The 13,808-nt window shown below is 40.4% G+C and overlaps 1 protein-coding gene across 4 annotated transcripts in view; it reads right to left on the bottom strand.

Annotated features, from left to right (window-relative positions):
* The window catches only part of SACM1L (SAC1 like phosphatidylinositide phosphatase), a 62,732-nt gene that overhangs the window by 39,948 nt on the left and 8,976 nt on the right, over nucleotides 1–13,808 (bottom strand). For 3 of the 4 annotated variants that reach the window (XM_058288821.1, XM_058288822.2, XM_058288819.1), the window contains exons 2-4: nucleotides 4,029–4,126; nucleotides 1,665–1,739; nucleotides 503–630 (exon numbers count right to left, since the gene is read on the bottom strand). In XM_058288821.1, coding sequence (XP_058144804.1) covers nucleotides 503–630; nucleotides 1,665–1,739; nucleotides 4,029–4,126 — 301 coding nt within the window. The remainder of the gene's footprint in view (nucleotides 1–502; nucleotides 631–1,664; nucleotides 1,740–4,028; nucleotides 4,127–13,808) is intronic. The other variant, XM_071212011.1, reaches the window with a different exon arrangement.

Genomic DNA, 13,808 nt, shown 5'->3' with positions numbered 1-13,808 from the left:
AGACTTAAACTGCAGCCCCGGGAAGTAAGTCAGCACGCAGAAGAAAGAGAAGCCAGCCCCAGGAAGGAAGGAACCTTGAACCCAGAGAAAAGCAAGTCCCAGGAACGTAGGAACCCAGGAAGCCCGAACCCTCGCAGACATCGGCAGCCATCTTGCTTCAAATAGACTTTGGTGAGGGAAGCACCTTATGCTTTATGGCCTGATACCTGTAAGCTCCCACCCCAAATTAATACCCTTAAAAAAAAAAAAAAAAGGAGTACTTTGAACAACCTGCCTTCCTCTTAAAGTTAAAATTACCCTTAAGTAGCATAATATAGCTGTTTTTAAAAAATGAGCCTTATCTGACTGCTTGCCAGACAATAGCGACGTATTCTGTACCTTACTCTATGGGTTGCTAAAATAATTAGGTTTAAAAGAAATCCATCAAACATTCTTTGTATTTTCTATTCCCTTGCTATACTCTCTTTGGGTTTTGCAATTAGTAACTGCCTCCAGATCTTACCTGAATATCAGTTAAGTGCAACATTGTCTTCTTATAAGAAAGGACATCAAAATCTGTTGCTTTCCAGATTACATGATTGAAAAATTCACCTATTTTTGTTCTTTTGGTAATGACAATAAGGTAATTACCTGCAAAAAAACAAAGCCAAATACACATAAATATAAAAGAGTCAAGTCTAAAGCTAAAAATAGCCATCCTTATTGTTTAAACTTTAAAGGCTGGCAGAATGACACTGTATGGGGCTACAAAGATACAGGGCTCATGCTTTTTCTTTTTAAATATTTTATTTCTTATTAGAAAGACAAACATACTTAGAAAAATCCCTATTGCAAGATGAAAGTTTTTCTCAAAAAGAACAAAGCTGTTGCTAACCAAACCAGCCATCTTAACAGATGGGAAGTAGAGATAAAGTCACTTCTTTCTCTCCCACCAAGGCAAATGGGCATCTGCTACCCAGCCTGTAGCTCAAGGCACCACAGGTCACAAAACCCTGGCAGGAGAGGGCAATACTCTACCTGAATCAGTCCTCCGTCCCTCACGCCTGGCAAGTAGATGGTAGAGAACTGTGCGAGGGCAGTAGTACAACTACTGCTCATTGCACCATGTACAATACATATATCAACCTGACCCTGGCAACCTCCTCTCCACCACAGCCAAATGGAACAGGTTCACTCCTTCCCACCAGACATTTTTCTTAAGTCTGTTCAAGGCTCTAGAGGAGCATCCTCCCTGGAAGCATTCCTATGCATGTCACTCTCCTAGAACTTGTTACCACCTACAAACCTCACTAGCTGCTCTCACAAGATCATGAACTACAAGACAAAGGGGACTCTTGTCTTCGATAATGCAGCATCTAGTACAGTGCCTGATACTTAAGAGGAACTTTTAAAAGTTCAATGAAATGAAATTTAGATAAACAAAATCACTTCACTAGTAACTCAGAGCCAAATTTAATTTTTGTAAAAATTTAATTTTAAAAAATTTATCATTTTTTTTAAAGTAGAGCCTTAGGCTGATCATTTAACTATTTGGGAAGTATTCCTTTTAGAAGTTAATGAAAATACCTAAGATATTTTGTCTAAAGCATGATAAGAAGTATGCCTTCATCTTACATTGCTAACTTAATTATCTTTTTTGCCCTCCTTAGCTTATTTTTTCTTACCTGCCACAAGATGGATTGTGCCCAATATACCAAATACTGGTCTTGTGACAGCTGAAGGAGGAACATCTTTCTTGACTTGAAAAGAAAAAGAAAAATCACAGAAAAAAAGCTCACCAACAGAAACTGAAATTTAGTTTGATTTGATTAGTTACTTCAATTAAATCAATCTGCAAGATTCATTCTATTTGTTCTAGGAAAGCAGTATTTCTTCTTCATTAGTGCTAGACTCTCAATTTGGCAGAACATAAAATAAAGACATCAATGTTAAGGAAAAAGACCTTTGCTTGTCTAGAATATGGTGCCCAAAGTAATATGGTTCATTATTCTCATATGGTAAATTGTGGGCTTTTCTAATGTCAATTTTCAACCAAATTTAATTGAGCCTCTGGCCAGAAACTCAGTATCTATCCCTTTAGGAGAAACAGCAAGCGGACGTGGGGTTTGGGACAAGACAAGATTTTAATCTCAACAGGCAACTAAAACATACAAAAAAGAAAACAACAACAACAAAAGTCTGTGCAACCAAGTCTAAGCATGTGGGAATGGAGGTAAAGCTCGAAGGGAGGAGGAGGGAAAAGCCTCCTCCTCCCGTATGACAGCAATTTATACCGCCAGCAGAGAGGGGCACCAGTAACCCTGGCTACCAATCATGTTCCTATTAATAAATGAGTATCGCAGAGTGTAGGGTGCATCTCACAGTCCTTAACTATAAGCCAGTGTGTTTGCAAAGCATTATTTTATAGAACTCTATGTTTGGAAAAAAATACCCCCCAAAAGAGAGTACAGTGCACCTTGGGAGAATAAAGGCTTTGACAAGGCCTAGAGCCCATCATCATCAGGCTGGAGCCCGTATTAGAAAAACTGCTAAATCCAAGCTCCCGGTCTTAAAGGCAGTCATTACAGCAGGTGGTCTAAAGTTCATTCTGTTTCTCTCAATTCAATTTATCAACTATGCTATGCTACAATTAACTAAAATGAGAATTAAGTGTGCCAGTGCAGTGAAAATGCTAGAAAATATCCTCACTATTTTAAGATTGTAGCAGTTTGAGATTATTTTATGAATCCCAGAAGGGGAAATGTTATATTTGTAAACTAACCCATTCCCCTGGGTGTGATACCCTTTGGCTGCATCAATTCAGCTGCAGGGCCTTTAATTAGCTTACTTGATAAGATCGCCTTAGGGCTTAGAGAGGGGGGGAGGAGGGGAAGAGAAAAAAATTTACACACGTTTAATGTTGAAACAACTTTCTCACACTCAAATACCTAAAAAGCCTAAAAGTTAGAAAAAGAGCTTAGATACCAACAGAACAAATAAAGCCAGTCTGAGTGCAGATAAGGGCACAAATACAGAAATGATGATGCTTGTAAATGATCGGAGTAGCAAAATGCTACTTAGGTTTTTCAAAATCTAAACTAAAAAGGAGGGAAGCAGATGTGGCTCAGGCAGTTGGGTTGCCTGCCTACCATACGGGAGGTCCTCAGTTTGGTTCCCAGGACCTTCTAAAAGAAGAAGAACTGACACAATGGGCTGGCACAACAACTGACGCAACAAGATGACACAATGAGGAAACACAATGAGAGACACAACAATCAGAGAGCAGAGGTGGCTGATCCCTCCAACATGGGAGGTCCCAGGTTCAGTTCCCACTGCCTCCTGAAAAAAAAAGAAGACAAGCAACACACAGAGCATACAACAACAATGAGCACAGAGCGAGCACAAACAACAAGGGGGGGGAGAGAAAAATAAATAAATCTTGGTCAGCGGATTTGGCCCAGTGGTTGGGGCGTCCGTCTACCACATGGGAGGTCCGCGGTTCAAACCCTGGGCCTCCTTGACCCGTGTGGAGCTGGCCCATGCGCAGTGCTGATGCGTGCAAGGAGTGCCGTGCCACACAGGGGTGTCTCCCGCGTAGGGGGAGCCCCACACGCAAGGAGTGTGCCCTGTAAGGAGGGCCGCTCAGCGTGAAAGAAAGTGCAGCCTGCCCAGGAATGGCGCCGCGCACACGAAAAGCTGACACAACAAGGCGACGCAACAAAAAGAAACACAGATTCCTGTGCCGCTGACAACAACAGAAGTGGACAAAGAAGACACAGCAAATAGACACAGAGAACAGACAACCGGGGTGGGGGGCAGGAAGGGGAGAGAAATAAATAAATCTTAAAAAAAAAAAAAGAACTCTTTAAAAAAATAAGAAATAAACTAAAGAGGAAACAGCATAATTAATGCACAAAAATTACATGAGAGAGCAAGAATTAAATTTTTATGCAGGCCCTCAGAGAACCACAAACTGACACGCCTCTGAGTTATGCATTGGAATTATTGCAAATTGTGTAAAGTCTTTCTCAGACATTCTATCAAAATACCTGACAGGGTAACCTCTGTGGACACGCGGTCAATGGTAAGCACATCATCTGTTCCATCATCACAAGCTTCTACATAAAACTTTTCAGGTGTGATATGCCTAAGAAGAAATTAAAAATAAACAATTAAACCAAATGAAACAGATTTCTAAAACACTACTTATTATAAGTGTTTGATTTTGACATCATTTTCCCAGCTTTCTGCTGTCCCTGTGTGTTTGCCAACTCTTTACACTTACGTATTTAATGCTGACAAGGTTTTTTTTTAAATAAAATTTTATTGAAATTTACCATTCATACATGAACATACTTACACAGTAAATGTATGGTGAAAGTTGTGAGTTTACAAAACAAACATGCTTATCATCATACAGGGGCCCCATACATCTCCCTGCCACCACCACCTTGCATTGCTATGAAACATCGTTACAAACTGAAAGAACATCATAAAAACACTACTACTATCTACAGCAATAGATCTTACATTTGCTGTATTATTCCCCCAAACCACCTGATTATGAACACCATATATTTGTATTACGTATTTTAGTTCATGACAGAACCTTCTCATACATGTCCTGTTAACCACAGTCCATCATCCACCACTGAATTCCCTGTGTTATAAGGTCCCATGATTTGTACAGTCCATTCAAAGTGTACACTCAGTGGCTCTCATTTTCATCAGTGTTGTACTGTCATCACCTCAGGTAATTTTAGAATGTTTTCATTACTCCAAAAGGAAAAATCCAGACCCTCTTATACCTGCCTATCGTTGTCTTAGAAGTGATATAATATCTTCTTTGCCATTTGCTGCAAAAATAATACAATATTACTGTTATCATCCATAAATTACATTAGTTGTAATTTTCCTGTGTATCACCATATTCTTAGCATTTTGTAAGAAGAGTGTTCTTGTATTTATACTATTAATCACACTCTTCATCTACCACTGAAATAACGATGTTATACATTTCCTAAATTATTCTCTAGTTTCCTTTCAATTGACATTTACAGCTGACAAAGTTTTAATTTGCTGAAAAGCCATTAATTTGACTTTCACAAGAAAATCATAATCAACTCCAATAACAATACATTCCATCAGGGGTGGAAGGCAATGTAGCACAACAGTTAGAAGAATAAGCGATAGAACTAGACTTTCTGTGCTGCGTGGTCATGAGCAATTTAATCATCTCTGTTTCTCTGTTTCCTTATTGGTCAAATAAAGATAGTGCTAGACTCACCACATCAGATTAAATGACCTAATCTTTGATAAGTACTCAGAACAACCCCTGACACACAGTAAGCAAGATGTAGATATTAGCTAAAAATATGCAGAAACACACTTTTAATAAAACATTCCCAGTAAATGTTTAAAATAAATTACATTAACATTGAGGTTTATTTGTTAGAAGGCCACATACATGTTCCTGAATAAACTTTTCATTCTACAAAATATAAAATTAATTTAAACGGGGTAAAAATAGGGATGGAACAGACCACAATTTTATGCAACTTAGTAAATGGAGTCTAACAAAAAGTAACAGCTGGTTCTCAAGAGACAAGGTGGAGAGTTCCAAGCAGCTCAGTGTCGTTTAAAGACTGCCTCAGGGGAGGCACATGTGGCTCAGGTGATCCCGCTCCCATCTACCACAGGGGAGGCCCTGGGTTCGATTCCAGGGGCCTCCTGGTGAAGGCAGGCTGGCCCGCGCTGCCGTGGAGAGCGGACAGCAGAGAGCACAAATAACAAGGGGGGGGCAATAAATAAAATGAAGTCAAATAAAGAAGTCTTTAAAAAGACTGCCTCAGGAAGTGTTAAAAATGATCAGAAACGAGTGGAAATGCAGCTGAAGGAGAACCATAAGCTATTGATTGAGGCAGCTGTTAAGGTGGACACACGAGAAAACACAAGCGTCCAGGACCTGGGCAAGGCTACAGAGGAAGCACTGGGTTCAGGAGTCAGAAAATTTTTTTTCAGGAACTAATTATGAATATTCTTAAACTAGACTTGAAAGAATTTCTGTCTATGCAACAATCTGAGGACTTGTTCCTTTTCTATTTAATGCTAGCCCCACTATTCTATTCTGGTTCCCCTTGCTTATGAAAAGTCTTCTACTAACCCACTCCAACCACCATTAACATTGTTTCCTACTTACCAATAATGTATAAGCTATTTGGTGTTCTAGAAACATGTCCTGTAGCAGAACAGACTATATTTGCCATTTTTGACTGGAAGTTCTCTGAATAATCATCAGTTCTTAATTATCCATATATAACTTAACTCCTTTTGTGGTTCAACTGTGACTAACTTCTTAACATTAGGATAGTTTCCTCCAGGGGGCCAGAGTGGGGTGGTTATGCTCAGGGAATGAAAATAAATTTTAGTAATTTTAGTATAAATCTGCTTCAAATATGGCTTCTTCTGTTCAAAGTAAATATAGGGGAGTAGATGTGGCTCAAGTGGTTAAGCACCTACTTCCCACATGGGAAGTCCTGCGTTCAGTTCCTGGTGCCTCCTTTAAACAACCCCCCTCCCCAAAAATAAACAAGCAGCAAACAAATGGAAAAACCCATGCAAGGGAGAGGATGTGGCTCAGTAGTTGAATGCCAGCTTCCCACAAACAAGATCCTGGGTTCAATCCCCAGCCTGGGTGAGACAGGTTAGATTAGGAATCAGTAGATGAATCTGGAACCGGCAGAAAAACTGCCGCTATTAAACACGTGGCCATCAGTATCCCCAAGATGGGTGCTGGAAGAATTTGCGAGAACTCCACCTGGAACGAGATTTCATCCGGAAGCCAGGAGAAGCCCCAGATATTCTCCAGGGGCCTTACCAATGGGGAAACAGCAAACAGCTGGGACTCCTCCCCTGTCATTAGCAAAGGGGCGGAATAATTAATGGTTCAAAAAGCAAGCGCACAGAAGCGGAGTTGGCCCAATGGATAGGGAACTGCCTACCACATGGGAAGTCCAGGGTTCAAACCCAGGGTCTCCTGACCCATCTGGAGCTGGCCCACGTGTAGTGCTGATGCACCAAGGAATGCTGTGCCATGCAGGGGTGTCCCCCGCGAAGGGAAGCCCAGTGTGCAAGGAGTGAGCCCCATAAGGAGAGCCGCCCAGCACGAAAGAAAGTGCAGCCTGCCCAAGAGTGGTGCCGCACACACGGAGAGCTGAAGCAGCAAGATGATGCAACAAAAAGAGACAAAGATTCCAGGTGCTGCTGACAAGAATACAAGCGAACACAGAAGAACACACAGGGAAGGGACACAGAGAGCAGACAACTGGGGTGGGAAGGGCGGGAAGGGGAGAGAAATAAATAAAAAATCTTAAGGAAAAAAAAACCAAGTGCAAAGGCCAAATGGCCGCCCTGTTCTTGCCTTCTTCCCCCCGCCCCCCCACCACCACCACCCGGATCAGCATGCACATAAACCTGGGGATTTGTAACCTATAATGGGGAATCGTAGACTGAAAATCAGCCCTCTATCACTTTCCAGCCCCTTCCTCTCTACCTGGGACCCTTAATCTGATATTTTCTCCCATTTCTCCTCTCCATTTCTTAATAAATTACTGGCCTAACTAACCTGGCTTGCTCTTTAAATTTATTTCTTGTAGTTAAGCCAAGAACCTAGAGAAAACCCGGCAACACCAGTATCTCAAAAAAGAAAAAAAGTTCTTTCCTTTTTATTGCTTAGTAATATTTCATTGTCGGGCTATATCACAATTTGATTATCTGGTTTACTTGTTTATAGACATCTTGCTTGTTTCCAGTTTGGGTCCACTGTGAATAAAGATTCTAGAACATTCTCACAGTCGTACGGTGGATATATGGGGCAGTTTCATATTATTTATGAATTCCAAAAGAAATATAGATTATGTTTATAAACTGGTCTGTTCCTCCGGTGTGATAACCCTTTGACTATTAGATTCTGAGATGTCTGATTAAATTATGTTGCAATTAGGGCTTTGATCCAACCAAGTCATTAGAGTACGACTCAGAGTCAAGTGCCAGTCCCCTTGGTCTCTCGCAGGAGGGATACAGAGAAGCATATCAGCAGGACGAGAGTGCTCCACAGACACAGCCCTGGGAAGACAGATGAGCCTGAGAGTCTACAGCTGACCTTGTGGAGAGAATAGAGCAGCTGAGCCCAGAAAAAAATGAGGCCCAGAGAGAGAGACGAACCTTAAACCAGGCTATAGCTCAGAAAGGGAGAAGCTGGGTCCACGGAGCCCTAAGAGGAAGAAAGGAAGGCTAAACCCTCGCAGACATCACTCGCCATCTTGCTTCAACACGTGGCAACAGACTTTGTTGAGGAAGTACCTCTTATGGTACTTCCATGAGTTGTAGTCTTTAAGGCCTGGTAACTATAAGCTTCTACCCCAAATAAATACCCTTTATAAAAACCAACAGATTTTCAGTAGTTTGCATGAGCACCCCTTTGGCTGACTAAAACAACTCCTATCCAAAATATTAAAGCTACATAATAGAGCTGATTTACCAAAAACAAATGTTCCAGAATAACAAAAAATTTTATTAAAAATTATGAATACCTTTTTTTGATTTATGAAAGATATGAATCTATAAAAAGAAAAAAGTCTTTAGTACAGAAGACTCACTAGCATAGATCAGCTCAGAAAAGACACGCACACCAAACAAAACAGCAGGCAACGTGGGCTCTATATGTTTACTCTGCAGAGAGAAAAGTCTGAACAATTAAACTGCAGGCAATATGCAGGAAACTTAAGAGTTTCATTGTCAAAATGATTTCAGTATGCAGAATTACAGATGTTCTCCCCCAAGAGTCCCACCTTGAGTGTTTAATCTAGGTACTGCCCCACAGGTGGGGCTAAGGCTCTTCATCTGCTGGCCTTAGAACAGTGATATTATCCTGGTTTACAGGGGAGTAGGTCCAATATAACCACAGGAGCCCTCAACAGAGCAGTACATAAAGGAGGCAGAGAGATACAGCAAAGAGGCAGATAGAGTCCAAGCCTGAGGATTTGACAACCTGCTGACTCCTAAAATGGAGCGGCTGCCTGCAATGACTGGCAGTATCTAGGAAGGCTCTAGACAAGAACCACAAGCACAGTGATTCAACCTGAATGCACTAGCAAGCAGATTCTTCTGCAAAGCCTCCAGTAAGGAGCACTCCCGACACCCTGACTTAGCCCAGTGAGACACGTGTTAGACCTGCGACCCACAGACACTGTAAGCTAATAAATGTGTATTGTCTTAAGCCTCTGAATTTAGGGTAATCTGTTACAGCAGCAGCAGAAATGAATGCAGCGGTCACATCTGCAGAACCTGTGCCCACAGCAAGAAACAGCATCTGCATTAATCCCTGGCCACAGCGCACCACATACTGGCACACTTCCTCTTCCTGCAGCAGGAAACGAGAGCCTCCCCACAACTGAATTTTTAAATATCTGGTATTTGGCTTTGAGTGATAAAACGTTTTTAAAAACTGTTTTTAATGGAAAGCCTTTGCTTTAAATTTTATTATGCCAAGGTTTATCTTTATTTCTTATGTTAAGTATAAGAAAAAACATTTTAATGAAGGATTTATTTTGAGCATCAATTTCTATACCATCCTCTCAAAAGATGTCTTCAAAATCTAGTAATAAAATATGGTGTAATAAAAATTTACAGATTTTAGACTCTTAAAACCTGGTTTGAATCTCAACTTGATTCCTTACCATCAGTGAGTCCCTGGACAAACAACTGAATTTCTGGGCTTAGACTTTTTTTTTAATGTTTAGATACATTAAACTTTCAAAAAAAATTTTTTAATTAGAGAAATTGTAGGTTTACAGAATCATACATAAAATAGAGGATTTCCATATACCACCCCATTAATACCTTGCATTGTTGTGATACATTTGTAACAACTGATGAAAGCCCATTTTTATACTGTAAACTACAGATCATGGTTTGACTTAGGGCTCACTGTGTTGTGTAGTTCCATGATTTAAAAAATTTTTTTTATCCCAGTAATAGATATTCAACCTAAAATTTCCCCTTTTCACCATATTCAAATATACATTTCAGTGTTGTCAATTACTTCCAAAACCATTGGTTGTGGATTACCACCATCCCTTAGCAAAACTTTCCATCTTCCCCAAGAGAAACTACATTTTAAGCCTTAGGTCCCAACTCCTTATCTTTCTCTCCAGTTATGAAGAGATAAAAGACAGATAAGGAGATAAAGATGAACTAGACAACACACATGACATGTGACAATACACATGACAAGCCCAGAAATAAGGAAGAGACTCCATGACATGGTGGCATTATTATGATGTAAAAAATGGCCTCTGATAACTGGGTTTTAATGTTCTGCTTTGTTTTGTTTTACTCTTCCACTGTCTTTGGACCAAGCCTTCCACTGTCTTTAGTCTCTGAATCAAGCCTTCACCATTGCTTTAGTTTTACATCTAGTACACAGTTAACAGGCTTCAGATACAGTCTGAGGAGAGCTACACAGTTTTAACCACAGAATAAAGTCCATGGGTTTTGTTTATTACAACATTTTCCTCATGTAGCTCAGAAATCTGTGTTCTTTCAAGTTGACAGCTATGTTCTGGGGTACAGTTACCATAATTTACTTCTCTAGATAAACAGTGTGTTACTTCTTTTATATTAATATTATTCTTCATATAAAAAGATAATTACTCAACACACAATCTCGAAAACGAAATTCCTCTACTTTTTTATATAAAGCACAGAAACACAAAGTTTGTATCTAAATGAACAGCCAGTAAAGAAATGCATATTGCTTCCCTTCAATAGTTCACCCTTCTTACACCTTGACAATGTGTATCTATTTAAATGCTTCTTATCTGCAAGACTTCTACAATGGAAGTAAATGATCTGAATGAAATCCATGAGTTGAAGAGTCACACTTGTTTCCACCTACAAATTTTGGTGTGTAACCTAATAGATAGCTTTCAGTCAGTAATTAAGAATTTATTGTCAGGGAAGCAGACTTGGCTCAACAGACAGAGCATCCGCCTACCACATGGGAGGTCCAGGGTTCAAACCCAGGGTCTCCTGACCCGTGTGGTAAAGTGGCCCATGCACAGTGCCGATGTGCGCAAGGAGTGCCGTGCCACGCAGGGATGTCCCCCATGTAGGGGAGCCCCATGCAAAAGAAGCGCACCTCGTAAGGAGAGCCGCCCCGCGCGAAAGAAAGTCCAGCCTGCCCAAGATTGGCACTGCACACACAGAGAGCAAGATGCAGCAAGATGATGCAACAAAAAAGACACAGATTCCAGGTGCTGCTGACAAGAATACAAGTGGACACAGAAGAACACACAGCGAATGGACACAGAGCAGACAACGGGGGCGGTGGGGGGTGGGGGGGTGGGGAGAAGGGAGAGAAATAAATTAAAAAAATAATTTGTCAAATCATATGTGTTTATATAAGCAGAAAAGTCTCCTAATAAAATATATATACATATATATATTTTTAGAATCCCCAAACTATCCCCATTACAAGCAATTAAAAAGTTTTTTCCCCAATTTGGTATATAAATTTAAAACTGATCTGGGTGGATGTGGGAACACTGATAAAATACATCTTGGATTAAATGTTTAAATCATGTACAAAAATATACAGCTATAGAAGTAAGCCTTTATTAATTGTTAAATTCCTAACAAAGTTAAACTAATAACTTCACTAAGGCTCAGAGTCTTTAAAATTACAAAGTTAGAAATTGAACTTCCTTTTTAAAAGAAGACAAAACTTACACTAAATAAAACATCTCCAGTCTGGGTAGACACATTTAAAATGGGAAGATCAACAAATAAAAGTTTCGATTAAAGCTGAACAAAAACAATTTTCATGAGTGAAAACCCTTCACAGAAAAAGCCTCGATCTTCTTTCAGGTGGGAGCACCAAAAGGTGGGCACAGACTGGGGCAGATACAAGCCTTTCAAATGCAGGTTTGGAGAGGGATAACACTAATTGCTGAGAGGTGAGAACCAACAAAGTAAGCAAATGCCAGCACAGAACACTGAAAAGCCTCCAGAACCACTGGAAGAAGGTACTAATTCTGAAGAAGATTTAATGTTTACAGAGACTCAAGGAGAGAAACGACTCTAGATGCCAGGCAGGGCCGAGGGCCAGGGAAAGAGGGACACTGAAGCCAGAGGTACAGGAGGGTGTGCTTAGTGACTGGTCAAGTCACCCAGCCCTCCTCCTCTGCTGGGCACCCCTAACCCCCAAAGGAGCTGGGAAGACTGTCTCTAAAAGAACTAGCCCAAGAGAAAAGAACCTCAAATGCTGACATTTAGGGGTCCCCAATGAAAGAGTTACGTCCCTCCACAATCATTCTACAGTGAGGGCCACCAGTTGACAAGTCTTGCTCTACAAACAGAGCCTCCAATCAGCTTTTGAATGCCTCGTTCTGAAACATGAATTGACAACAAAGGATCACCAGATATTTGAGAAAAGCCTCCATGAGAGAAGACACAGACCAAAACAAACAGAAAAATAACTGGGTAAACAGACCATGATGACAGTCGAATAAAATTTCAAAAATTATTTAAAATTGATAGCTTCAGAAAGAAGATAATATATCAATGGCATGAGAACTGGATGCTAAAAAAGAGAAACACTGAGAGAGCAAGTACATGTTCGTGGACTGCTGCCTAAATAACTTTAAAATTCAACAAAGAGGAGCGGATGTGGCTCAAGGAATTGAGCACCTGCTTCCCACATGGGAGGTCCTGGATTCGGTTCCCAGTGCCTCCTAAAGAAAAAACAGACAATGCGCACACAACAAGCAAACACAACAAGCATAAAACACGAGGGAGCCATGGGTGAAGGGAGGGAATTCATTAGAAGGTTTGGAAGAATTGAGGAACTCTCCCCGAGAATAGAATAAAATGAGGAAAGAAGGAAGGGAGGGATGGAGGGATGGAGGGAGGGAGGGAGGGAGGGAGGGAGAGAAGGAAGAATGAGAAACTCAACCCAAAATACTCAATGTCCACTTAACAGGAGTTCCAAAAGAACACGAGAAAAAAGGAAAGAAATTATCAAAGAAACAATTGGCGGGGAAATCCTCAGGCTGAATGATGAGTTTCCAGACTGAAAATGCCTACCAAATAAATATATGGAAAACATGCACGCAGGCATATACAGCATACAATTTCAGAGCACCATATACAGACAATCCTAAAGTTTCCCAGAAGAAAAAAAATCAAGAAAAAGAAGCACTGAAGATACCAATGGCCATAGGACTGGACTATGCAACAGCAAGGTCTTAAAAATTTTAAAGACCAATAATTTCTAATTTGAGAATTCTATTGCTAGCCACACTATCAAACAAGTGTGAGAGCAGAATGAAACATTTTTAGGTATCACTGTGCTTCAAAAAGATACCTCTTTGCACTCTTTCTTAGAACAAAAGGTGTGTTCTACCAACATGAGGGAATAAACCAACAAAGAATTACACTTGGAATCGAAAACAGGAGAAAGGTGAAAGGAATTCTCATGGTCCCAGGACAAGAGCTGTGCAACAGGTCTAGAGAATAACCAAGATTAAAAGCTGAGAGATAGAGGGCTCCCAGAGGAAATGTCAGAAAAGAAAATGAATAGTTTCCTGATAGGTGCCAGAGGAGTTTTATTGCTGTCAGAGAAATGGAAGATTAATTAGTGACAGGAACTTTTTTTTTTTTTTAATCAAGCAAATAAAGAGAACCAAGACACTTTTTAACTCTGGGGGAAAAAATTTTTCTGAGGAATTGTGATTATAATATACTGCATGGCTTCCCTTGAACCGTAT

This window comes from Dasypus novemcinctus, chromosome 26 (genome assembly GCF_030445035.2).
Source record: "Dasypus novemcinctus isolate mDasNov1 chromosome 26, mDasNov1.1.hap2, whole genome shotgun sequence".
NCBI classification, from domain to species: domain Eukaryota; kingdom Metazoa; phylum Chordata; class Mammalia; order Cingulata; family Dasypodidae; genus Dasypus; species Dasypus novemcinctus.
This window is presented reverse-complemented; position numbering and strand designations above follow the sequence as displayed.